This window comes from Epinephelus lanceolatus, chromosome 8 (assembly GCF_041903045.1).
Source record: "Epinephelus lanceolatus isolate andai-2023 chromosome 8, ASM4190304v1, whole genome shotgun sequence".
Lineage (NCBI taxonomy): Eukaryota > Metazoa > Chordata > Actinopteri > Perciformes > Serranidae > Epinephelus > Epinephelus lanceolatus.
Window position 1 is genome coordinate 29998437 of NC_135741.1, and position 26265 is coordinate 30024701.

A 26265-nucleotide genomic window follows, 5' to 3' on the forward strand; every position below is an offset into this window, starting at 1 on the left:
TCCTTTCTACAAGTTTATTGAACTTTGTACTACAACACAATGGTTCACATACAATACAGCATAGTGATGAGTCTATATATACAGAACTGTGATTCACATAATCATGTCGACGCTACAGTATAGGCATACAGAAATAAATAAAACAAACATTTCTCTGAACAAAGTTAACGTGTACCTTTCTTTTGCATGTTACTATGTCATGGCACGCTATTGTACTTACAAGATTAACAATATATAGCACATGTATTTTAGATATGTTGAAATCAGACAGTGGAACAGCAGGTGACAATATAGTACACATTCCCCCCTCCTTCGGATTCATTTATTATACTTAAAACATGATGTCAAATAGAGGGTCTGCTTGGACATGTACAGTAGGGTCTGACCAGAAGGATTTTTTTTATTTTGGATGTCATGTACTAGAATGGAGATGTTTATACACTATGTATAAAATGTTACTTCTGTAGATTTATCATCCCGTTCCTGTGCTGAGCCTTGTAGAACACACACTGACCTGATTGTTTGTCAGCACTCGCATGGTTATAAGTCTATGAGGAAGACAATGGTGATGGCTTACGGTGGCTGTAGTTATGAATGTGAAGCCCTGAGATGCTGTTAATGCCAGTGAGAGCATGAGACAGAGTGGTGCTGTCATAGATGAGGCTGTTCGGGATTAGACGACCTCCACTTTTCATACTTGGGTCCTATTTGGGCAAATTTACAAGTAGAACAAGTCTAGTCATGCGATGTAATACACTGAACTTTACACAGACAAATTTTCTTCAATATAAAAGATTTTGTTATTCAATGGCTGTTTGGTTGTCGTACATGTTCCCTTTAAGAGCAACACACTTCTGTCCTTAAATTCAGTGACTCAGCTCAGTCCAAACACATCCATACCTCTGTCACCCACTAGAAACATGCTGCTTTCTTCTGTCCTGATTGGCTGGTCAGGATTTATCTCAGAAAAAAAGCAGCACGACTTGACAACAAGCTTCTGTCAAAACGGTCCGTCTATCCCAGACTGGTGGCTGCTCACCTGGGACTTGTTTGCAGAAACTCCCTAATCATCGGACACTGAATCACTGAATATCTTTCATACAGTCTTAAAGGGGTTTAAGATGTTGCATCACTTCTGTTCTGATTCCAATAGTGTAACTTTACAATAGGAGTAAAAATAATTTCAACCTTACTAGGTACCAAACAGGAAAATTGGTTAAGCACCAGAAAGATTAAGAAAGTATTTAAATATCAGTGTAGTATACTTTGACACTGTCTGACCTGCCCTGATGTGGTGAACCCAAACTTTCTGGTCCAGCCCAGCTCTGATCCTGTTATGTGATGGAGGAGGAATCTGTGTATGAATGAACGGCAGCAGAACTACTGCTCTGATATGAGCATTTAAATCTACTTACTGTACTAAAGTTGCAACTTTCTCTAGAAACTCTAAGATCGGCTCTTATTTAGCGTTTGAAAGTATGTTGGTATATTGTAATAACTGTATAATGAGTAGCTCTAGAGGTAGTAATTACAAATGTATGCACATGACAGCGTGTTAGTTCGATCATGAGGAGTCAGCTCTTGTTAAGGCTTGGTATGAAGACTTATAAAGTGTGGGCGCAATGTGGGGAGGAAGCCACATTAGATGGGTGTGGGCAGCGTTACCTGAAATGTACAATGGCGTCATACAGCTCCAACATCACAGTATCAAAGCAGTTACAAAAGGTTTCCTCAACACTGACCATGAGTCTGGGCTGGGTTTCCCTGACGCATGTTGTACCTTATGTCCTCTTATATTAAATTAAAACTAGACCCAGATGTGTAGCATGTCTATGCCACGTTAACACAAAAGCCCAGTTTTACTTTAAAATAGAAAATTTAGAGCACTGATACCATGATCAGGATTAACCATCTCTCTCTAGCTCTCTGTGACATCTGTCGAAGTCGGTCAGATGGTTCGCTCGCAGCATACCAACTCCTGACTGGAATCAGGACACATGCAAAGATTTGAAAGCTAACCCGCTAAGCGACATGCATGCAGGAGTGTGGGTCTTCTGTTACAAGCTGGCGTTACACACTATACTCTTATTTACGACAGAGAAAAAGGTCATGTCTGCCTACAGTATGTCATCCACATGATGCCCTTAAGAAGATGTGTGCAGGGGACGGTGGAGGCTGTGCATTCACACAAACAGTTGCTGGTCAAAAACTACTGGAGTATACAGCACTATTATTTACAACATGTGTGTACTAAGACGTCAGGGATGGAGTCAGCCTCATTTCAGTTCAACCACCTCAGGGGTAATCAGCAGAAGGTAATCAGCATCAGTGATATCTGGTGACAAATTGATTGGCCGAGAGATCGATGAGTTGATTAAGCTGAAGTTCTGTATCAAATAAAAAACGAATTCTGATTGAATTTACTTGCTGCACTAACTGAACTGAAAGGGACTGGACCCCAAACCTGGGGGTGAGGGTGGTCACCAAAGGAGCAGGAGGGGCTTCATCTAGTTTGAAGACTACAGGGCTACAGATCTTCATCATCAGCTTCATCAGTGATGCAGTGGAGGGATGGGGAGACAGGCTGCATGCAGATGGGAGGGGAGGGTCCTTGAACAGGTACAGTGTTTGGTCATCTTCTGGAGAGAGAGACAACAAGAGGAAGTCATCATTTGGAGAAACACAGAAATCTGTGAAAAGTTTTACTGATTGATTATAAATTCACTTCATTAAAAGATCACACCAATAATTTTGTTTTGTTTAAATGACTCAAAACAAACATGTCTATAAATATGGAGTGGAAACACTCATGCATGTGCACCAAGTTCCTGTGTTGACATCCTATCGCTAGGCTACATCTTCTTCTTCTTCTCTTTCTTCTTCTTCTACTGTTTAACGGGGACCCACGGGACCCGGCAGGACCCAATCCCAATGCAGCCCTCTATGTCAGAGTACAAAAGTTACCCGGGCCATGGCCCCCCTGCCCCCCCCGGTTCCGCGGTCTATGATCTAATGTATTAGAGCCCTTACCAGTTAGGTTATGTTTAGGAAAGAAATCATGGTAGGGTGTTGTCTCAAAGACATGTGCTTAGCATTAAGTTAAGTAGGTTAGGTTTAGGAAAAGAAACATGGTAACGACATACCATAAAAATCATTCAAAGTTCACCTGTTTTCACATGACATGAACACCAGTCTCCTGGGTGAAAGTCCTGTATTGTTTGACCTATCCACCACCACAACCTGCCTTCTTACACAGACTTTTGCTCTTTATACTACTTTTTTTCTTAACTCCCGTCAGCACATTCCTCACATGATAGTAGTTTTCACAAGGTTATATATGAATTCTGGTGCATTACTTTTTGTAGGTATACATACACATACAAACAGCCGGATAAGAAACACAAAATGGCTCGGACTTTACCTTTGATGCAAAAGCATTTGTACGGTCTAAGCAACTACATTAACAAAGAAGATTTTAATGTATGTGTGTGTGACTCAGTGTACTTATTTATTTACCATGGCATTAACTTGCAGCGGTCTCCTGCTGAATGATATAGTGCCTGTTTGAATCATCCACCTCGCTGCTGCAGTGAACATCACTTCTGTTAATGCAGATACACAAACACGACAGTCAGCACACAACCTCCCGTAACTACATCATAATTCTGCTGGACACTGCATTTAATAAAAGTCCCTTAAAGTGTAGGAGCTAGTTAAAGTTAGTTAAAGTGACCAGAAACAATGAACAGCTACTGTTGTTTTTACTGTAAACCTGCTGTAACTGACATCCTCACCTGTTGTCATTGATGTCTCTCGTTTCACTGATGCTGTTACCTGTTGGAAACAAACCCATAGTTTCATTTCAATGATTGATAATAAGAGTGATCAGTAGTATCTTATCATTAATTGAGAAAGTGATCCTATAACATACAGAAAGAGTTTATGAAGAACACTGAGCTCCTGACGGTAAATACCTTACACACTTAACCTCTAACTATCAGTGTTCTTGTGATAAAAACTGTTTTTATGCCAAAATATTTGTACATGTGCACGTATGTATGCATATGTGAACAGAAGTTTGGTTACAGGTACATGTGTGTGCTGTCACACTTACCATTGTCAATGTTGAGTGGGAAGGACTCCAGTATGTCTCCATTATATCTGCCTGCTCTGTAGCCCAGTGCTGTGGAAACTCTGTGTAGAACATCACAAAGGGAACAGAAAACAAACACAGTCAAATATGAGCACAGTATGAGATGTTACAGGTGAAGGAGCATTATGTGATCTAGTAATTTAAAAAATAAAAAGGTTGACAGAGTAAAAGGAACACATTGTTAGAGTAATATTTAATATCAAAGAAAGACACCTGCTAAATTATGATCAAGTGACCAGGTCTGAATGATTGACCTCTCAGTAATACTTTTCGATAAACATCACAGGAAGCTCTGTTGTTTGAAGACCACTGCAGACTCTTACTGTCATCTCACATCTGTCACAGACCTGACTTTAAATCATGCAATCTGCAGCTGGAAACGTTGGAGGGCAGGATTTTAACTCACGTGTTGCTCTGGACAGAGTTGGGGTTGCAGTTGACGCTGGCAGCGCTTGGCTGTTTCACGTTGCCCTGAAAGAGGGCGTTGCTGAAGGTGTTGGCGTGTTCAGTGGCACGAATATAAGTGTAGAACGGGTTGGTGGGAGAGCAGACGGTCAGCTGCTTCGGTCTCACTGGCTTGGCTGTCAGAATGAAAAAGTAATGTAAGGTAGGGTACAACTTTGATGAAACTGGGTTACAGCAGACCAAAGAGGTTAAATAAACATTTCACTTAAGAAAAATTCCAACACCCTGCAATGACACAACAAAGAGCATAAATCAAATAATCGAGCTTCAGTGCAGTACCGATCTGTGCTGCATGGGGGCGCCTCAAGGCATTCTTTGCCCTCATGGCGTCCTTGATGCGGTCGACCTCCTGCTGGTAGCGGCGGCGATCCATCATTGCGCCCTCCTTGGCATCTCTCAGTGCAGTCTCCAGGGCCTTAACTCTCTCAGCAGTAGACCGAAGCCGTTTCTCCAACTTTGGAAGCTCACAACGCAGATCTGCATTGTCACGAACCAGCTGGAGGGGAGAGAGAGGGAGGGAGAGAGGGGCGGGAAATGAAACAGGATGGCAAAATTGGAAGATAAATCAAAAATAATCAGTGTGAGGAAAGAAGAGGAAAACTGAGAAAAAGTAAGGAGTGAAAATATATAGCAAAGTTCAACAATTATAGTTTAAGAAACAATTTAAAATCCTGTTTAACTACATTTACCTCCTAGCAGTTGTTTGTCTCTGCCAACCAGTCACCTAGCAGCTTACACCCATGTCTGTTTAGACTAATTTAATACATGTAGGGAATTCAATTAAAAAAATAAAATATTAAATTGGTGTATTTCTTGGCAAAACATGGATACTTCACACACACCTTCAACCCACCAGCACAGAAGATCTATAATAACCACAATATTTTAGAGGGCCACCTAAAATTGTCACCAATTTAGTGTCTAACAAAATGTCTCTCCTTCTGATCCTGAGTTTTGATGTTGAATAATGGCAAGAAAAATGTTTTTGCAGAATATTATGATGTCACAGTGAGGCTGACCTTTGACCTTTTGGATATGAAATGTCATGACTTTATGATTTTATCCTATTAGACATTTGTGTGAATTTCTATCATAGGTAGCATATGAGTTCTAGTTATAGCCAAAAAAGTGTTTTGTGAGGTCACAGTGACATTTGACCACCAAAATCTGATCACTTCATCTTTATGTCTAAGTGGATGTTTGTGCCAAATTTGAAGAAATTCCCACAAGGTGTTCCTGATACATACTGTATACTGCTTACATCATTTGCTTGAGCATATTTTAGTTACTTTACTCAAAGTGTGTTCAAAATAGCAATAAATATTTTTTTCTGTTAAACACCCACTGAGGGCGGGCTTCTGGTTAGAAAGGCAAATTCTCTCCCAAAATCATTGTATCTGTTGAAATGAAAGTATCTGATTTATACCATCTCCTGGTCTAATACACTCCAAACTGCAGACTGTGCTTACATCACTAAAGTTACAGCTCATCTCATCCTTCCTGTGTGTCTCTCACCTGTTTGTGAACCTTTGTAAGTTGGTCCAGGTTATTCTCAAGAAAGGAAATCTTCTGCTTCTGGGTGCAAGACCCCCCGCTATCATCAGGCTCCATTTCGGAACTCTGCAGAGAAGAAAACAAAGGACCGAGATGAGAAAATAGATACAGAGCAAGGTAGAGGAAGAGGTTTGCATCCCATGGCAGAATTGATTATAACATCTGATGGGGGTATACAGAAATGACCTGTCAAACTCGCTTTTGAGTCACTGTGAACTAAACCCTTCCACCTTATCAGTTATCAATACACAGTAGCTGAAAATATGTCATACATGCCCCCTTAAGGCCAAAAACGACAAAAGTTATTCATCCAGTATTTTACTATGTGATATATGAACTCCTTGAACAACCTCCAGGACCTCTAGGTCTCTCTCTGTTGGAACGATCCAACAGAGAGAGACCTAGGGGTCCTGGACCCCCTGTTGAAGACCCAGGGATTACAGGAATTGGAGGATATTGTTGCTATTCCTACAGAGGTTTATCAGTATTCAGGTCACAGATTCCTTAATACCCCCTTAACATGACTAAAGAAAACATGTCCTGAGTCACTGCCTCCTCTTGTCATCTTTGAGCTGCTTACTTTTTTAACCCGCGACGTGAGGTCTTGAACGAACAGCTTGCGCAGGTTGTGGAGGGTCTGGAGTTCGCGGGCCTGAAGGACAGACGGGTGGAGAGGAGGTTAGGAGGACGACTCTAGGCAATATGATGTGAGAGAAAGGTTGTATAAAAGAGAGGAGAGCAGTCTGAAGCGGTAAGACAGCACTCTTATGGATAAGGAAAGAGACAGAGACACAGCAGGAGACAAAGATTCAGAGGAGAAAGAGGTTGACATATAGTGGCATAATTATACTCACGACGGTCTCCTCCAGACCCTTCAAGTCCTGTTTGGTCTGCTCATGGCGCTCGTGCAGGAATCTGACAGAGACAGCAAAACCATCACTACAAATAAGACAATATTTCTGTGTACATCAGGACAATGTGATATCTATGTGTTGCTTTGAGTGCCCTCTGCTGGAATTCAGGAGAAGGGAGAGTGGGCTGTATCAGTTCTGTATTCAAATCTTTTTGTATCTTCTATTAAAATAATCATAAAAACACTACTAGAAATCCTCCACCTTATCTTGACTCACCCCACACATGAATTACTTTATACTCAGACCGTTGCTTCTACTACACTGTGTACAAGTGTAAGAAAATGGACCTTTGCAACACTTACGAGAGCTCCTCCAGGCGCTCGCTCTTGGTGGTGTCCTGACTCTTCAGGCGCTCAAAGTCAGCACGAACCTGAGCAAGCTCCAGCTCCAGCTTGGAGTTACGACTGGAGGTGTGAAACAACAGCACACATATTCAGGAGGGGGAAAAAAGAGAGGGATTAGATTCAAAATTAATGTTAATTTCACAAATAATAGTAAAGTTTTGTGTGTGCAGTATGAAAAGATCTATGTAATGTTGTCAACAATAATACTAGTATTTAATGATTAATAATGCGCAATAATCACATCTAAAGTATCTTTGTGTAATTAAAAAGAACTAATTAAGGTGGTCACGGACTCAGTGAGCTCATCAATGATCCTCTGCTTCTCATTGATCTCATCCCGCAGGCGAGCCAGCTGCTTGTGATGGAGGCCGCGGTGAGACTCTCCCTGCTGACGAGGAACCTTCTGGGAAAAAAAGCATGGGGTAGGCCCAGTGATCAGTATACTCAGATTTCAGGCTAGGTGCTTATAAAAAATCTCTTAAAGTGTTTCTTACCTTCACATTTCCATCCTCAGTCTCACCCTTCTCTCCATCCTTCTCCTCAAGCAGGGAGTTATCTGGTAGGAGAAAAATAGAAAGCATTCACCACAGAGCAACAACCTAACAACATCTTCAGTTTCTGTTATTTGTTATTTTTGTGTATGTGTATGTACATGGTGTGCATGTTACCCTGGTCTTGCAGCTTGGCTAGCTCCTCGCTCAGGGAGTCGTGGCTCTCCTCCAGCAGTCTCTTCTTCTGCTCCACGCTCTGCATGTACTCCGTCAGAGAGCGAATCTTAGCTTCATGCTGTACAAACATAAATGCAAATACAGATGGTATGTGTTAAAAAAAATTGTAAAAAAAAAAACAAAACAGTAATGACAAACTAAATTTCACACAGCCTTTGATCATTTCCAGCTCTCCTCTTTCTCTTCTGTTCCTCACCTGAGAGATGAGGAGCTGGCAGGAGGAGAGCTCCCTTCCAGTCTCTTCCATCTTGCGGTGGCACTCCAGCTGCATGTTCTCCAGCTGGCGGCAGCGCTTCACCATACTCTTCACCTCAGACTTGATCTTGCTGATGTAGAGGCGAGCCACCGTGAACTCCTCCTCGATCGCACCACTTATCTCCACCGGCTGAGGATTGGAGAAAAAATTATTTTCTCTTCCACAGTTTCTCCACCAGTCAGGAAAAAAACAGAAACTCAATAAAAACACACACTCTAGTAGGTGTTGTATAGTGTATCTACAGTATATGTGCGTTCAAACCTCTTTTTACACTTAGATCCAACTCACCAGCTTGATCTCCCCATTGCCCACAATGGTGCTGAATTCGCTGAGGTCCCTCATCAGACCATTGAGGACGTCAGCGATGCGTTTCCTCTGCTGCCCGCTCACTTCCTGCATACGAGACAGCTCTGCCTCCAGCTCCATCAGGCTGGCCTGTCACAGACAAGAAGAGAGTAAGACAGGGTCAGTAAGAATAAGTGAAGCAGAAAACACCCAGGGACCACATCACTCCACAAGAAACCAGGGGGTCCACTGATATTTAAAACATACAACCCGAGTAAGCTCACTCCAGAAAGACAGATGCATTGTTTTGTTTGGTTTTAGTGTTAACGTTACGTTGACTGGGTGATGAAAGCCATAATTTTTGGAGAATATAAATATAACACTTGCATAGGAGTATTAAGGCTTTCAACAAGGATGAACTGTGCAAAATTGAATCTAAGTCAGACTCATGGTCACTGGGTTATGATGATCTCCCAATTTTAATGTACCAAAATAAATACAACCAGACTGAAAACCTCCCTGGCAGAAGCAGAAAGCTAGGCCCAATGTAAAAAAGCTCTAACACTTTTCCTCCAGCACCTGATGGTCATATCATTCCTGCAGTATTTTCCACTCACTGTTACAGCAGGTGCTTGTCTGTTTAGTGCAGCAAGCAAGCGAGCGTCCTTCTGTTCCACCTCCTGTCTCTGGTTTTAGCTCTCCTTCTGTCAATCTCACATTTTACACTGTTGCTCATAAAACCTACCATTTTCTGGGACAGTTGGTCAGCCAGCAGTTGGTTCTGCAGGCCTTTCTCCTCCACCTCCTGGCTCTTCTGGTCGTAATTGATGGCCAGCTCCTCCAGAGCCTGCAGCACCTCCTTCACTTCAGCCTTGGCACAGTCGCTCTCCACCTGAAGCCTGCCGAGTTCAGCCTGGACCTTGTCTCCATCGCCCTTGGATGAGGCCAGGAGCTGGAGGGACAGAGGGAAAGAAAATTTTTGTCCAGTCCTCAATTCTTTCAAGAGATGAAAGATATATCTCAAGAGATATTTGAAAGCTGGAGTCTAGTTTTAAGATTAAAGGGGACCTATTATGCTTTTCCTTATATTCTGTCATATATTTTGAATATTACAATGTTGCACGTTCAAATGAAATAAGGCCAAAGTTTAAAATAATACGGTAAACATATGTGGAAGTAATCCCTGTGAGCAAAGACGTCAGGCCTCAGACCATTCTGAATTCTGTTTCCACTGTTTTTTTTTCCTCTTAAGCTACAAGATGACATCAGCTCGTGACATTTATATGATCATAGGCAGGCACTCTACTGCAAGTGTTCACATTATGTAGCCTGCACTGCAACATACTAACATCAGGGAATCTTGTAAACTTGCTGGCGGATGCACAAGACTTGGAAACACTGACCAATCAGACCAGACTTGGCTTTTTCGGGAGGGCTTAAAGAGACGGTCACATTTCAGACAATACAGGTGAATACATGTGTTCCAGCACAGACAGTATTAAATAAAGTGTTTTTTGACCATTGAATCATGTAAACATGTTCTAGTAGAAACCTTAAATGCAGGTATGAACCTGAAAAAAGAGCATAATAGGTCCCCTTTAAATTGTGCATACAGTGTGTATTTGTTTGTGTGAGTTTGTGTACACTGACCTCGTCCTGGTCCAGCATCTGCTGCTTCAGTTTCTCCACCAGCTGACACTGCAGGTTGATCTCATCATCCTGCATAAAGATGATATCATAAATACCAACCTCACTACCATCCAGACTCGAAATTCTTCTAAGCTTTCATCTGTTTTTATCCATGACTGTTTTATATCTATGAATCCATAAAAAAACTTTTCAGTCTATATAAGATGTTGCAAATGTGACACACTAGTTAGAAAAACACCAAAAAATATTTGATTATAAACATAACTATAGAGGTAGAAATTAAAATACAAAGTAGGCAAGTTTGCTAACTTGCAGGCAAAATGTGTGTGTTGTAATTAGTATGTTCATGTTTTTGTGTTCCGACCTTGTCATCCAGCTGCTTGTAGAGCTTGCGGATCTCCTCCTCATACTTCTGTCGCTCTTCCTCGGAAATGCGGACCACAATGGAGGAGGTGTCATTGTCCAAAATGGGACGCTCTTCCACAGACTCATAACGGGTCACAATTTCCGCTGTGGTCTGCTCAGTCTCAGGCACGTCCTCTCCTGAGGGGAGGGATGAGGGAGAAAGAGGACAGGTAAACAAATACATGAGAATAAGGCAGTTTTGTTTGTAATGTCAGCACAGAAGAATTGAAGATGCAGCTGAAACGAGGCCTCTGCTGAGATTCAGTTAACATTTATTGTGTCTCACCATTTCTCCAGCGGTTGAGCTCGGTCTCCAGCTTCTGGACGGTTTCCTTCAGAGTCTTGTTCTTCTCCTTCTCCTTCTCGTACTTCCTCTTCCACTGCTCAGCCGTCAGCTCCAGGTTGATGGAGGCGGTGTTCCTGATGGTCTTGGCACTGTTATAGAAGACAAAGACAGAGAGACAAAGGAGAAAATGTCACTTCATTTTTTAAAGTGATTAAGGAAAGGAGTGATAATCAGTGTTTATACTTTAACAGTTATACTGGATAATTTGCGCACAAATCAGCTTTATATTGGTGACAGAGTTCAAAGGTCACAGGACAAGTATGAGAGGAAACTACTGAAGAAATAAGAATCTAACACAGTTGTAAAATCAGATTATTTTAATATAAGTGCAATATAGTCAAGAGGGCAGTGTCAGTTAATGTCTGGATCAACCTGCTTTGGCTTTCAGGACAATGTAGTTCATTGCCTTCCTTTTGAGGGTAAATATAATGTGTGATTTGTTGTACATTCTTGCTCCTCCATGTCATAATGCACAGAGATTTGTTACAAACTGTAAAGCCTTGAGATCTTGTATGTGTATTAATATTTCAACATTTTTTCTATGTTTATATTGTGGTTATTGTTGTTTGTAACTTTTTTTATGTTGTTCTTTCGGCCAGGTCTCTCTTGAAAAAAGAGTGTTGATATCAACGAGACTTACTAATAAATAATCAGTTTTGGTCTTCCAAAGCTGCATCGACTGTATCCAAAGCTAAATTGGCGAAACATCAAAGTTGAATCTGCGAATTTTAGTAGGTCAATTCCAAAATGGGTCAGCATCCTGCTTTTGAATGGTAATTATAATCAGTTTGTTCTTGGCTAAAAAAAAACGTGGCTGCATGTGAAAAAGCTGCAACATTTTTTTCTGTTGGTTTCCTGCTCTGTGTAGAAGTTAATGTTTAAACATAGTATTACTTCTTTCCACAGATGCATTGACTGTATCCAAAGACGTATCTACCGTTGTCCAAACATCAGAGTCGACTTGGTCTCGGCATCGTTGTAGCTGGAGGGAGAGCAGCAGATGAACATGGTGGTGCGACAGTTCCCACCGAGGGAGTCCTGCAGGATGCGGGTCATTTTGCTGTCACGGTACGGCACGTGAGATTTCTGCAGGAGAGAGAAACAGAGAGGAGAGGGTGGAAGAGAGGAGGAGGGTGAGGGAGGGAGATGATGAGAGAAGAAGCAAAGAGAAAGAGGATACAGAAACACGAAGACGCAATTAGAGGAAAAAAGATCACAAGAACATTTGTGTTTCATTTGCTTTCTGAATAAGTATTTCTGTAGTGATTTATCAGCAGATTACATTCAGCAAAAATGTACACTTTCCCATCCCTCTTGATTTTTCTGTTTTGGATTCTACCAGAAAGTCAAAAGTGCCAGATTGATTGTGCTGCATCCAACTAATCGTATAATTGGCCGGGATATTTCTGGCATTTGATGGCCAAACCTGTTGAGTTGGCTGAAAGGAAAGAAGAGTGCGGGTACTGGACGGGATATATTTCACTAACAAGTCGACGGGAGGGAATGACAGCTACTGTACATTATTGCAAGAAATAAAAGAGCATGACTGTAATCTTGAGGCACACAGTATCAATTGTTCCTCCACTGTCTATGCAAATTGAAGGAAGTAGGGTGGAAATAGCTCACCGTGCCCTCAGCCAATGCAGAGATGACATTTCCTAGAGCAGAAAGAGACTTGTTGATGTTTTTAGCCTCATCCAGGACGGCTCCTGCAGCTCCAGTCTTACTGACCTGGAATAAAGGAAGAAGAGTGTGAAGTCAAACGTGAGAGATCAAACATTGAAGTCATTCATTTGAAATGACTGAATTGCAGTTTGGGAGTTGTTGATTTATAAACAATCTTTCCCTCAGAGTGTCTCCTACCTTCTCACTGCCAGCCAGATCCACCAGGTACAGTTTCCCACACAGTTTCTGCTCAGTCTCTACATGCTCCTGCTTGATGTTGATCAGGAAGATGCTGTGGCTGCGAGAACTGTGCTCGTTCATGTCTGCACAGAGACAGAGGCAACACAAATTTGAGCAGGACAAAAGGCAAATAGGTTTCCCTGCAGTCTTTGAACTTTAAGTTTTAGAACTGGTGTTTCAATCCCCTTCTCAATGTATACAGAATTCACAAATGATATCTTATCAAACTATAGCCTTTAGGAGCCAGTTGAAAAATGTTCTCTTTTATCTGCATTTCTTTCTTCCAAACTGTGCCTGTGTAAAATGAATTTATGCATCACTGATGTGAAATGGTGCCACACGCACATTTAAAGAGGTTACTACCTAAAACAAAAGACACAAAAGAGAACTGAAGAGTAAATCTTGCCAAAATGTGAGCTGACTCAGCAGGGATAACATTAAATTAGAAAAGTTCATCTACAGGACAATAAATACTTGGAAACAAAAAAGAATACTTGAGAGTCTTACTGCACTATACTCCATTATATGTACTTTTATATTTTGAATTGTCAACTGCTGCCTGAATGTTGTGTGTTCCTTTACATAAAGACATTTCCACCATAAATTTCTGCAAAAAAAGAAAAAAAATAATCAGAATGCAGTAAATTAAGTGTTTGATATTTAAAATGTTTTATGGGAGGATCCCCAGACCCCCCACTTCATATGTGTCCCCACCAATGTTTAACTGAAACCGACACCCTTTGACAACACATTAGCATCACTATCGGCGAGAGAGACTACAACTAGCTATGTGAAACTGTGGACGTTTTTATGATTACTCACCATTTAAAGGTACAGTGTGTAGGATTTAGTGACATCTAGCGGTGAGGTTGCAGAACTGAGATTTCTGCTGTGTGCCAAGCGTGTAGGAGAACTACGATGGCCTATCTAGAGCCAGTGTTTGGTTTGTCCATTCTGGGATACAGCAGAACAACATGGGGGACTCCATTGTTTCTATTTTCACTAATGAAAACATAGTTGTGAATATTACATATCATTTCTGTGAAGAGATGGCACTAAACCCTACACACTTGATCTTAAAACATGACACACTGACTGACATGTTAGGCCTGTTTTACAAAATTTACAATCTATTATTTACATGCCTCTCTCGTGTCTAGTACCAGCAGTTCTTAGGATCATGTCACCTTAATATGGTGAACCTACTAACAGATTAATTTGAAGTAATTTGGTCTTTTGTGTCAACCAGAACAGGTCATCACTGCAGCAGAAGGATAGCATTATTTTACAGAGTGCAGATAACAAGCAGCACACTCTTCATCAGACAGTAAGTTCAGGTTTCTCTGCGGATGATATCTGAGGGCATCGGCCTAGTGTCTGCAGAGTGTCGCCCCATTAGTCTGCTATCAGCACCCTGCTCTGCAGCACCGTGAGTCAGCAGGCACCAGCCAGGAAACAGAGGAGACTGTGCTGCTAGTGAATGCAGCCTCAAGCCAATCGGCTGCTTACATTCAGTCGATTTTCAAAGCTGGATTGTTTGAGATTTGATTGTTATCACATTGTTATCATTAAATGGTTTTGTATCATTTGTTTTACTCTGAGGTATTTCTAATCTTCTTTTTTAAAAACAGATAAGATCTATGTAATTTGTCACGATGAAGAAATTTGTCTTGGCTTCCATCATTTCCCAAACAAGTCAGTAAAATCCATAAAATCCAACGCCCACACAATCCTCCAGCTCATACTATCTATCTACAACCTGTTACAATGCCGCTGTTTATTTAAAGTTGTAACACACAGGCAGAATGAATATTTATAGCAACTTTGCATGCACAGAGGGACAAGCTGCAGCTCAGTGTGAAGAGAATGAGTTGGGTCGGACACGATTTTATTGGCCTGTCGAGAAAGAGCCTGCTCATAGATCAACTCAATGGACGGATGATTTATACCACCCAAGCTCTTTTATAGTGGGCTATAAACAAGATGCAGGATTCTCAAGACCAACACTGTAACACTCTGTAACTGAGAAAGTGCCTATATCTGTAAATAAATAAATAATAATTTTATTTAAACTCTGCTAAACACAAACACTGGATACACATAAAGTGCCCACTTTAAAGTCTTTAAACAGATTTGTTTCAGTAAAGAAACATTTCTTTGCTTCTCAACTCATTATAACTGCATAGGTCTGTTATATTTGTTACTGTGTACCTCTCTATATAAGAATGGCGAGCTCTCACAGTAACTTTAAATGTAAATTAAAGACCTATCTTTTTGATCTGGCTTTTAATGTGGAGTCTTGATTTTTAAGTTTTAACCATTGTTTTCTACTTTTTATCTCTTTTGTTTATTTTTATTGTTATATAAATAAAGTTGAGTTACTCATATAAGCACATTTTGAGCAGCATAGTAAAACAATAATAACTGAGATGAAGCTGTCTGATGTTGGTCTTTATTTTGAAAGACTTGTTACTTTATATTTATTTATTTATTCAAAAAAAATATGAAGCTTTTTTTGGTTTCAATTTTAATCCATTCTCTACTGATGAGCGACTTGGCACCTGCTAGATGATTCTGATGTTAGTGCATTATTCTTTACCTTGCTACACTCCTTAACCTTTAACAACAAAAACAAATATAATAAGACAGCCCCAAAACAACTCATGTTCTACCCCCTAGGTTGTACCATAAATATCATTATGTTCACATTTCTATGAAAATAAGTACTGCTCTTCGACGGGCTGAGCAAATGCATGTGTCTGGAATGAACTCTTGCATAATTGGAATTCAGCTGATTTGGTCACATATCAATTAGTGTATGAGGTAACTGTAAAATGACATTTCTTAATTACTGGTCTATTAATGGTCTATTGATCAATTTAATGATAGTGAGCAACAGGGGTTCATATCTCCTGCATTATTAATTATTATTAAATAATCGCTAGTCATGCATTAGTTAAGCATTACTTAAGTATTTGATTTTTAGCCTCATCATAAAATGTTGCCCTGTTTACTTTATTTTGAATGTGAGTAACACTCTGACCCATGATGTATTTCTGTGGCTCACTACCTGCATGTGAGACCAACGGATTATCATAGTCAGGAAGCTAAACTGCAGTGATTCAGCTGAAGGTGATTAAGGACTCGCACTGAGAAGCAGGAATTTCCTACTGATAAGACATGATGACTTAAATGTACCAGATAAACAGTATTTGATTACTCTACAGTTAAATTAACTCACACAATATGCTGTGTGTCTGTGGTATCTATGGGTTATAATAAGAAGAAGACATTAATAATGTGATACTGTTTTACAGGGGGACATTTACTTGTTTAAGTCCTTTTTTTCTTCAGCAACTTTCTAGATTAATGAAATAAATAGTAACTCTTCTTTATTTGCATTAGCAGAGTATTTCAATTCAATGAGTTAACCATTCAAAAAAAAAAAAAAAATTCTCAATTCGTTAGAGTTTCTAGTGATGTAACGCTGTGGGCCATTCAGTGTATCTTGAATTTAGTCAAACTGATGGCTGACAACAAAGGAAAGTCCGAGTCAATCACTATGCAGACAAGGACAAACTCAAATCATTGCGTTCTTGAAAATGTCACAGGAAGTGTGATGTGAGGACGGACAAACACACAGAGCACTGAGGCACAAAATCCATTAACTCTAAAGACAGGAGAACTGCACAGGTTGAGATTTATTACAGTAAAGTAGTCCTGCTGATTTTGTTGAGCACTGAATCCCCAAGCTCATCTCGTCTCACTCTTTTCACTTCAGTCAACTTCAGCACTGTGAGTCAGCACAAGACTCCACCACAGAAAAACATAAATGAATGTTTTGTAATGGCTAGTTCCTTGGATAGTTGTCCAAGGGGTCTCTTTACTGTATTTGTGACTTTTGAAATGCCTCCACTGCAATGCAAAATCTATCTTGCTTGCTTTAAGAAACATGAAGTGATGTGTCAGTGGGGTGTGATCACTGGTTTTGCTTTTTTTCAGTATAACTGGCACAACATGTTGATCAAACCAAATCAGAGCAATCCTACAGACACACTGACACTGTAAGACAAATGCTTACACTTTATTGCATAACATTATGTTATGTTATGTTGCACAAAACCTTCAAAACGTAAGAAATAAAAGCTCTCTGATCTGTAACTCCTGCACTTTGTTTTTGGCCTCCATGCTGCTGACTCACTCCTCTGTAGTCCAGTAATAACGTCTGGCTTAGGACTCCAATACTGCATTGTGCAATATTAAACATACTGCTGTCAGTTTACTGAATACTGCAGAAACCAGCTTATTAGACGAGCAAAGAGTGTGAGCTGTTTCTGATTGTTACTAGAAATTACTTTACTGAGATAATGTCTCCGTGCAGATATGGTGTTCTGCTTAATCCAAACCCACAACATTTGCCCATTGCTGCCAATTACATTTCAGTGTACTCCATCTGACAGGATCTTATTTCTTTTTATGAGAGTGAATGAAGCTTGAAAGTCATAGTGGGCTGTAACATGAAGATTACATAACAAGACACAATAACAGGCTACATGAACTCAGCTGTCACTTTCACGCATCAGTAACAAGTTGTGAGCGCTATTGCCGGCACTGAAGAGAAACTAGATCCCGTGCTCTGATATAGAAGGACCAAGAGAGCTTACTTGATCTGAAATGTCATCTAAAAATATCTCACTGTAAGCATTTACTTCGATGTTTATTGTACATGTATTTAAAACCTCTGTATATCCTGTGTTGCAACAATATTCTAAGATGAAGACTCACTGGTAACAGCAACATGGCGGGCAGCTTTGCCCTCATCGATCACATCCATCACCTCATCAGGGCTGGAGACAAAACGCTCAGTGCATCCCTGAGGACATGAGAGGAGAGGAAACAAGAGGAGACAAGAGGAAACAAGAGGAGAGGAAACAAGAGGGGAAAAAAAGGAAACGCAAGGAGACAAGAAAGAAGTGAGAGAAGAGGAGGGGGGGTGAGAGGAGAGGAAACAAGGGATGATAAGAGGAAACAAGAGGAGGAGGAAACAAAGAAAAGGAGAGGAGAGGGAACAAGAGGAAATGAGAGAAGCGTAGAAATAAGAGAGGCAGAATACGAGTCAAACTCAATGTCATGAATCTGATGCAGTACACTTTCAGTTAAAAAGACGACGTAAACACTTTCACAAACCTTGACAAATGGCACCCTATTCTTATCCTCATGGACAGACAGGTTGGTCTTTGTCACTAAAAACAATACAGAAAAATTAAGAACAATTTGTGTTTTGGGTATTTCAGAACAAAGTATGACAAAGCCACGCAGTAGCTACTCTGGTGCTACATTAGCTTATATTTCACAAATCAAAGTACTGTCACAGGTGATTAATGAAGAGCCCATTAGCACTAACCATCCAGAAGGTCACGGATTTTGTCCATGTAGATTTCAAAGTATGAAACCTGTTGGAGAAGAAAGAAAATCAGGATCCATATTTACCTCAAAAACATATCATCGCCCGAAAAGTAAAACTGCATACAATTTTTTTTTAAACTGTCTACAGACAAAAAAATCAGAAAAACAAGGATTAAGACAAGAAACATAACACAAGACATTTACTCATGTAAGCCATCAGATGCAGTACCTTGATATGGAATTCCAGGTTTTCATCCATGGCAAAGATATGGTTGAAAATGTCCTCAGCAATGCGAGGGATGATACCCATCTGATGAGGGTCGTGCAGCTTGCCCTGAAACAGGAAGTCACACATAAAGGTATCACTAAGAGTGAGATGGTGATAGCTACACATCCAGGGCCAAAGGTTAGTCAAGACATCATGCAATATTAACTTCAAATTCTCATAAAATGTCTGTTGAAGGACCACTGTGTAGGATTTAGGGGATCTACTGGCAGAAAGGTCATGTAATATATAATATATACAATTATGTTTTATTAGTGCATGATCACCTGACACTAACAATCATTGTTTCTTAGAAAGAACCCTTTATATCTACAAAGTAAACAGATCCTCTTCCACAGAGCCCACCATGTTGCATCGCCATGTTTTTACAGTAGTTTAGAGTGGACAACCAAACATTGGCTCTATAGAGGGCCGTTCACATTTTGACACTGAAGTAGCAGCTTGAATTTGGTGGCTCAAATGCACCTGAAGGCCACTTTAGGTTCTCCTACATGCTCAGAAAGGGAGGAATGAGGGAAGGGGTACTCAGTTGGTTGTAAGCTGCAACCATACAGCTAGATGCCACTAAATCCTACACACTGGTAGAGCCATGAAGAGTCAACAACATATAGGACAAAGTAGTGTCTTAAAAAGAGGGACTGGCCGTTCACTTCTGTGAGACCTGCCACCACTAGTGACATTAAAATGAATCTTAATGGTAATATAAATTGTGAAACAAAAGTGCAATGTAAATAAATTAGTTCATTATTGGTTAGTGGTTGGGTCATTTTGAGGCAACGTGAAGAAAATCTGAATACTGTACCTCCATGGTGTGAGTCTTCCCGGAGGAGGTTTGTCCATATGCGAAGATAGTGCCATTGTATCCACACAGAACATCTGTGAGAAAAACAGAACAACAAATGAGACCACAGCGCATACATTTCAAATATCTGACATATATTGGCTGATCATCCATACCCTTGACAATCTGCTTGGCACAGGTGTTGTACACCTGCTCCTGGGTGGTGTTGGTCGGAAACACACGATCAAACACGAAGGACTTCCCCTGTGAAGACCATGAACAACAAAAAACAATTAAACAAAAGAACATATATCTCCAGATTGACAACAGACTTTTTCAGTTTAATCTCAGGACACTCAAATGAATCAAAAGGTAGAGAATTTAATCTTAGATGTTTTCTAATCTCGTTTCTAGCTGCTGGTCATCAGTCTGAGGTTTGGGAAATGATGTCAGCCTTGTGAGATGGCCAGTGACTGATTGATTCTCTGTTTACTGACCACGAGAGATTGAGATATACACTCATATAAAATGGGTGAGTCATTTTCAAACCTTTAAATGTCATCTCTCCAAGGAAAACACACATTGATGTTACTAGCCGACACAACAATTGCTGCTGTTGTGTGTGAAAACTTAAAATCACCAAGTCTGATGACATTTAATCACACATTATTCACATGACAAAAACAAAAATCTTTTCCTTAAGTCTTCATAGCACACCTTGAATGTTTTTTTATAAAACTCAAAAACACATCCAAGCTAAAAACAAGACTGTTTTTGACTCACTGTGGTAACTCAACTAATACCGACATGTAATTTCTTTTCTTAAGACAGGATTAATAAAAAAAAGCAATATCATCCAAGTCTCTCTCAGTGTGGAATTTTTGGGGATGGTTTATACAACACTGCTTTCATCCTCCCAACAGTGAGTACACAACAAAAGAAGATGATATCAGCAGAGAGTGAGAAAGCCAGCTCTGCAGTGCCTCTCTCTCCCAGCTAGTCTGAGCCATTTTTCATCCAGGACCTGGCAACTTCAGATAACGCACCAAGGTTGTTAAAAGCTCCTTTTTCTATTACTAGCTTTATATCTAACATGGGAACAAAGTCATATGAAAGGCAACGCGGGCCTTGTAGGTGTGTATCCAATGAGATGTTATTAGCAGCTTCTCTGCGGTATCCTCAGGTGTAGCCTGTCAGTCCTAACGAGCCACTGTTGCTCTATCATCTATCACTTGATGGGTTTTCTCTTTGTCTGATTCTCTCATTAGGCTTTCTGAAAAATAAAAACATATTCCTGAGATTTTCTGTACATATACTAAAAATGAGGACTATCTACTGGAGTACTGGATTTTAAAATTTGAACAATAATCTTGTAAGCGTTTTAGAAATACTCATGAGACTCTGACAGTGCACTAAGACTCAGAGGGTATGTGTTTTGCTGAATGCTAATTCAAAATAACTATCTTTTTGTTTTTGTTAAAGTAATAGTTGGATTTTTGGGGGGGAACACAAAAAAACTTTCTTGTAGACAGATAGGACATTATAACCACGAAGCTCCAGTCAAGAAACTGTTAGCACAAAGACTAGGAACAGGAGAAAACAGCTATCCACTAGTTCCCTGGCACCCTCACAGTGATGCCTTATTAAGACCAAGTGGCAATCTCTGTGACTAAAAAATTAGGCCAACGCAGACTACAAAAAACTGCAGTTCCTCTAATGGCCACTTGAGGCTGGCTCCAGAAGCCAGTCAATCCCCAAAGCCAAAACTTTAAAGCAGGAATAAACATGTTTAAAGCCTGGTACAAAAAACAGATTGTGTCTCTATAGCTAATTTTCCCATTTATGACAACTGTACGGTGGGTGAATTTTTATATAACTCATCCATTTACATGTTAGTAAGGCTCAAAGTTACGCATATTTAAGGGCGGGGCTGTCTGTGAGGCGTCACCTCAGTCTATGAGTCAGATCCACCCCTCGCTGTCCCACAGCTCCAGCCTTTCGTTCAAATATGGTGTCTTCTGGATCCAAAAAAAACAAGATACCAGAGCTGCTGAGCTTCAGGTCCACACACCCATGGGTGACGTCATGATGACTACGTCCATTACAGTTTATGTTTTAGACCAAGGCCTCAGGAACTAAACCAGGCTTTGAAGCTAATATGACATCCAGTCTTTAGACATTCGTGGTTTGGTCAGGCTCACTTTCCCCTGCTGACAGTCTTTGTGCTAAACTGCTATGTTACTTAAAGGTTCTCTGTATGTGACATTCAGAGCATTAATGTAGCAGCAAACCATTATTTGCTATATAAAGATATAGTGGAGTATCATGGGTAAAGCATTAAGTCACGTTGCCTCTGTGTGTGTTGGGATTAGAGCTTCTCTGCGGTTTGCTTCAGTAAAGCAGTCCAACCACTTGTACATGTTAGTGCATATATGTATCCCACTGCCACTTTGCACTACACTCACGGAAGTTACTGTTGATATCGGGACTGCATTATTGCAGAACGTAGTGCCCACCCTCCAGTTACAGCCTGGTTAACACTGTCAGCTCTGTCACCACTGTTGCCAGTGTTTAGCACTCTTTATACATTTAGCACCATTAGCTGCTAGCCTCTGGCTTAACTCACACACTCGGAATTTCACATTGAGCCCTTTTACCTTTGTTGGCCAGCTTACATCTCATGAGTGTAGCTTCATGTTTAACACACAGATATAAGAGTTGTATAAATCTTCTCATGTAACTCTTGGAAAAAAAGTAAATAAGCATTTACAAAAATGTTGTACTCTTCATATAAATGATGAATGCTCAAATGTTACTGTCCAGTAAACCCTTGGAATGCCATTTGTTTTGAATATGAACAGAACATTCCAGGAACATGTTTTGACTTTTAAGAAAAACTGATTTAATGAAAGCTCTACGAGAAAATATAAGTTACAGATGCTACCTGAACAAGTAGGTAAAGGAAGGTCCAGGTCTTTAGTTTCTTTAATTTCTCAGAGTTTCAACACTGAGTGTAATGTATGAAAATTAACATTTTTGCACACTACAAGGAAGTAGGTCAACAAATACAGAAGGAGATGAAGCTCCTACACACACTGACACACAGCATTTTAAATTCCAGCAGAGCTCAGTACAAAGTGCATGAGAACTCCAACACACTCTAAATGTTCTTTTGAGCTTCACATTGATGTCCGCCCTAATTTTGTAAGAGCGTTGGAGGCTAAATCCAAAGGAATGCATTTTGTTTATTTAGAAACTTGCCCCAAATTAATCAGATCCCCCCGAAAAATCATAGCATGACACACAGATGAGTGACTCAGCCCTGACAAAGCCTCGCTGCAGAAACCAAGCTATTGAACATCTGAATGTCATCGTCCCATCTGATACAGTGGCCACAATGCAACACAATGATGTGAGCTACTAGAACATGAGCCGTATTAAATGTCATTAACAAATTGACTCATCTGCAGACCGCCCCCCATGACAGAGTGATTTACCAGAGAGACATCCAGTCCCAGGATGAGGGAGGAAGGGAGGGACAGGGGAGGAGGAAGAGGAGGAGGAGGAGGAGGAGGCACAAAAAGAGACATAAAACTGGAGATGGATGAGCAAAGGAGAGACAAGGCTGAGAGTCAGAGAGACGGCCGCAAACAGAGGGAGAGAAACAGTAGACAGATGGAGACACCAGCAAAGCAGGTCAGCTGGTGATGCGTGAGTTCGCTGGATGATTATTGATCCTCTCTGTGGGCAATTAGAGAGATCAGTTTCTGACTCTACTGTCCATCGTCATGCTGAGAGGGAAGGGGAAGGTCAGGTCGAGATGCTTCGACTATTACTGGAGAAAGTCTCAACACAGTTCCCCCCTCTGCACGCTATCAGCCAGACAAGAACCAAAACTAACTATTCCTCTGACATAAGAACAAAACATCTGAAGAGATACAACCAGCAACATAAATAAGCAGAATACGATTAAATTATGTACAATTCTTCCTTTATTTGGCCTTTACACTGAATGTATTTGGGATGACTTTGTCCTGCAGGGATGGGATTAATTTGAACCTATTTCTTTGAATTTCAAATGTGAATCACATTAAAATGGCCAAATCACTAATCTGAAAGACATCCAGGCAGCACACATTCCAAATTTTAAAGCTTTTTTGGCTGTCACTGAGCTGTATCTTTCAAATAAGTGATGAAAATCTGCAAGTTTAGCTGGCGTGTTTCCAATAAAAGTCAACTTGTTTCAAGATTTTTCTAGAAATGAGTAACTGCTGCCCAAAAGATTCAGAAAAAAAAATGTTTGTATCAATACAATTCTCAAAATGTGTTGATTTGTATTCAAAAAGGAACACAAAAAGGCTGCAATGGCATGTTTTTTTCTTTTGAGGAAATAATGTTTTCATGTTTCAGTTATAAAAAAAATGAATAAGATGACCATAAACTGTTTTTATTTGTGTGTTTGTTTGTTTGTTTGTTTTGACACAAATCTAAATCAAGTGCCCTGAAATGAAAGTGTAGACTGAATTGTGTATTCTTTGCAGATGTAACCACCCTCATAAACATAAACTAATCCTCAGAGCAAACAGAGTAGAAATGCACCATCATCAGATTTTGGTCCACTCAGCTCACCAGCCCCCATTTCTCTAAAACTTCAACATCAACTATAAAGATCATCACCAGACGTCAGCTCTGCACCAGTACATCTGTCTGCCTGTGCTGAGTAATGACCCCACAATAGAATACAATAGAATAAAATAGAAAGCCTGTGCTGCAGGCTGACCTCCTCCATGGCAGCATTAGGGAGAGGATAATCAGACTAATTAAGTTAAACACCCACAGTGAATGAATGAATGAATGAACCATCAACATCAGAAAATAATGACATTCATTTTGTACCATTTACATTTAAGGATTGTAATGAGGCCTGCAGAAAATATGTTAGCATCTCTATGTCTTTACAAAGGTGCCATACAAAGCCTGTGATGACAAGGTGTTGGCTACATGTTTCATTCATAGGCTCCACAGTGCAGACCCCATCAGCTGATGTAAGAGGCCAGTTTGCGCACTTTAACAACAAGACATGTATTAGTGCTTTGTCATGTTATGGAAGAGACAGATTCTGGGGGGAAAGGTGGGATATTTCCTTATGTTGCACTGATTATCATGTTTTCGTGGTAATCCACGACCCAAACAAATGAGTGGAGCTGATGATTTATTGATGAAGGGCCTGCATGCACAACAAAGCGCCTCCCTTTACTCACCCCGACGACGACAGTGTCGTCTGACACGAATTTGGGGAGAAACCCGTCCCCGCGTACAATCTCCGACTGGTTGAGAGGACGAAAGCGACACAGCACTTTTATGTTGCACTCCGCTGGGACATCGGCCATTGCGCAGATTGAGGGAGGAGGAAGGATGCTGCTTTCTGCTGAGGAGAGGAGGGATGCTGCTGAGGCTGGAGGGACCAGTCGCTGATCGGGGCCTGATCTGACCGTCAAAATAACGTCGAGGGATGCGCAGTGACTTCGTCCTTCTTCGTCGAGAGGACTGTGAGGGCGGTGGAGAGGTTGGACGGTGTTATCCTCACAAGCTGAGAGAGGATGCGATTTATTTATGCGCAGCTGGACGGTGTTTCCTTGTCGCAGTGAGGCGGGCAGGCTAAATTAGATGTCAAATCGCAAAACGATCCCCTACATCATTAAAACAACGGACTCTGCTGTTGCTCGGTTTCCCTTCTTGGTTTCTTTGACGCTGTCTGTCTCTGTTGTGTGTTTTTCTTGTCCTTTTCGGGTGCGGCGGAGGATGTGCGTCAGGCCGGCTGAAGGTGAGATGCTGCTGGAAGGGCAGTGAGGTAAAGCAGCTGACAGTCGGCCTGCTTTGGTCGCCACAGCGCCCTCTATCGGCGAGCACAGGAAGGGCGTGGTCTGCATCCGTCTCTTTAAAGTGGTACCCACAGCCTCGGCATCATCAGCTCAGCATCCTCTCAGGTAGGCGGAAACCAGAGCCCCACGCCGCAGCGTCACATCCTCACAGAGCCATGAAGGATAACTTCATTAGTCTCTGTAAAGCTGCTGCCAGGCCCGATGATGCAGTGACTAATCATCAAAGTCATACTTTGGCCCCTCTCCGATGCCTGACTGTGTTTCTTGGAAGGCATAACAAATCATTATGGGAAGGCAGTCGAGATTATTGATTAAAAGATGAGTTTAGGCCTTACCTTGAAGGAGCATCACAGACTGGGATGATGCAGCACAATGTCAAAAACTGAAGACATATTACCATGCCAATTTAAAAAAATACGTACACTGCTTAGTTACTGAACAGATGAGTCATACAAGTGATAAAAATGTTTCAGAATGCATCCATTTAGCACATACAAGGCTGCAAAAGCTTATGAATTAATTTTCATCAATTCTAAATATTCATCTGCATCAAAATACACAAATAGACAGTTACAGATTATAGAGAGATTTAGATCATAGATTATTCTGCCATATTTTGATTTAAGGAAGCGGCTCAAACTGGAATGCCCATTCTTACCCTCATAGGTGATCCTAAAAATCCTAGATCCAAACTGGAACCATGACTTTAATCAGCAATGAATTAACGGCTTAATCGAATTATTGAATTTTAAAGTGAAATCTGTATAATTTTAAGATATGTATGAAAGAAAAATAAACAGATAAAACACACCTTCATGGAGGTAATAAACTGGGATTTGTGGTTTCCCCTAAGTATGCATTAATTATCCATACTTGTTTTCATAAAAAATAACATGAAGTTGCAC

At 40.6% G+C, this 26265-nt stretch overlaps 1 protein-coding gene across 3 annotated transcripts; it reads right to left on the reverse strand.

Moving 5' to 3' along the window:
• kif5aa (kinesin family member 5A, a) lies at positions 1–25367 on the reverse strand. Of its 3 annotated transcripts, none has more exons than XM_033629906.2 (29): positions 24740–25367; positions 19655–19742; positions 19500–19573; positions 18641–18745; positions 18410–18458; positions 18193–18248; positions 17791–17878; positions 12964–13088; positions 12727–12831; positions 12038–12186; positions 11041–11189; positions 10714–10892; positions 10350–10418; positions 9445–9651; positions 8703–8849; positions 8355–8543; positions 8099–8216; positions 7925–7986; positions 7724–7833; positions 7389–7490; positions 7027–7087; positions 6753–6824; positions 6134–6238; positions 4898–5114; positions 4560–4734; positions 4115–4194; positions 3795–3834; positions 3517–3602; positions 1–2639 (listed from the first exon to the last, which is right to left on the reverse strand). In XM_033629906.2, exons 1-28 carry the CDS (start codon positions 24866–24868, stop codon positions 3524–3526), a joined length of 3129 nt encoding a protein of 1042 aa, XP_033485797.1. In that variant the 5' UTR covers positions 24869–25367; the 3' UTR covers positions 1–2639; positions 3517–3523. The 3 variants fall into 3 exon arrangements, with proteins under 3 accessions (XP_033485797.1, XP_033485798.1, XP_033485796.1); XM_033629907.2 differs by having other exon boundaries at positions 7724–7830; positions 24740–25366; XM_033629905.2 differs by having other exon boundaries at positions 2371–2636.
• Between the last annotated feature and the right edge of the window lie 898 nt (positions 25368–26265).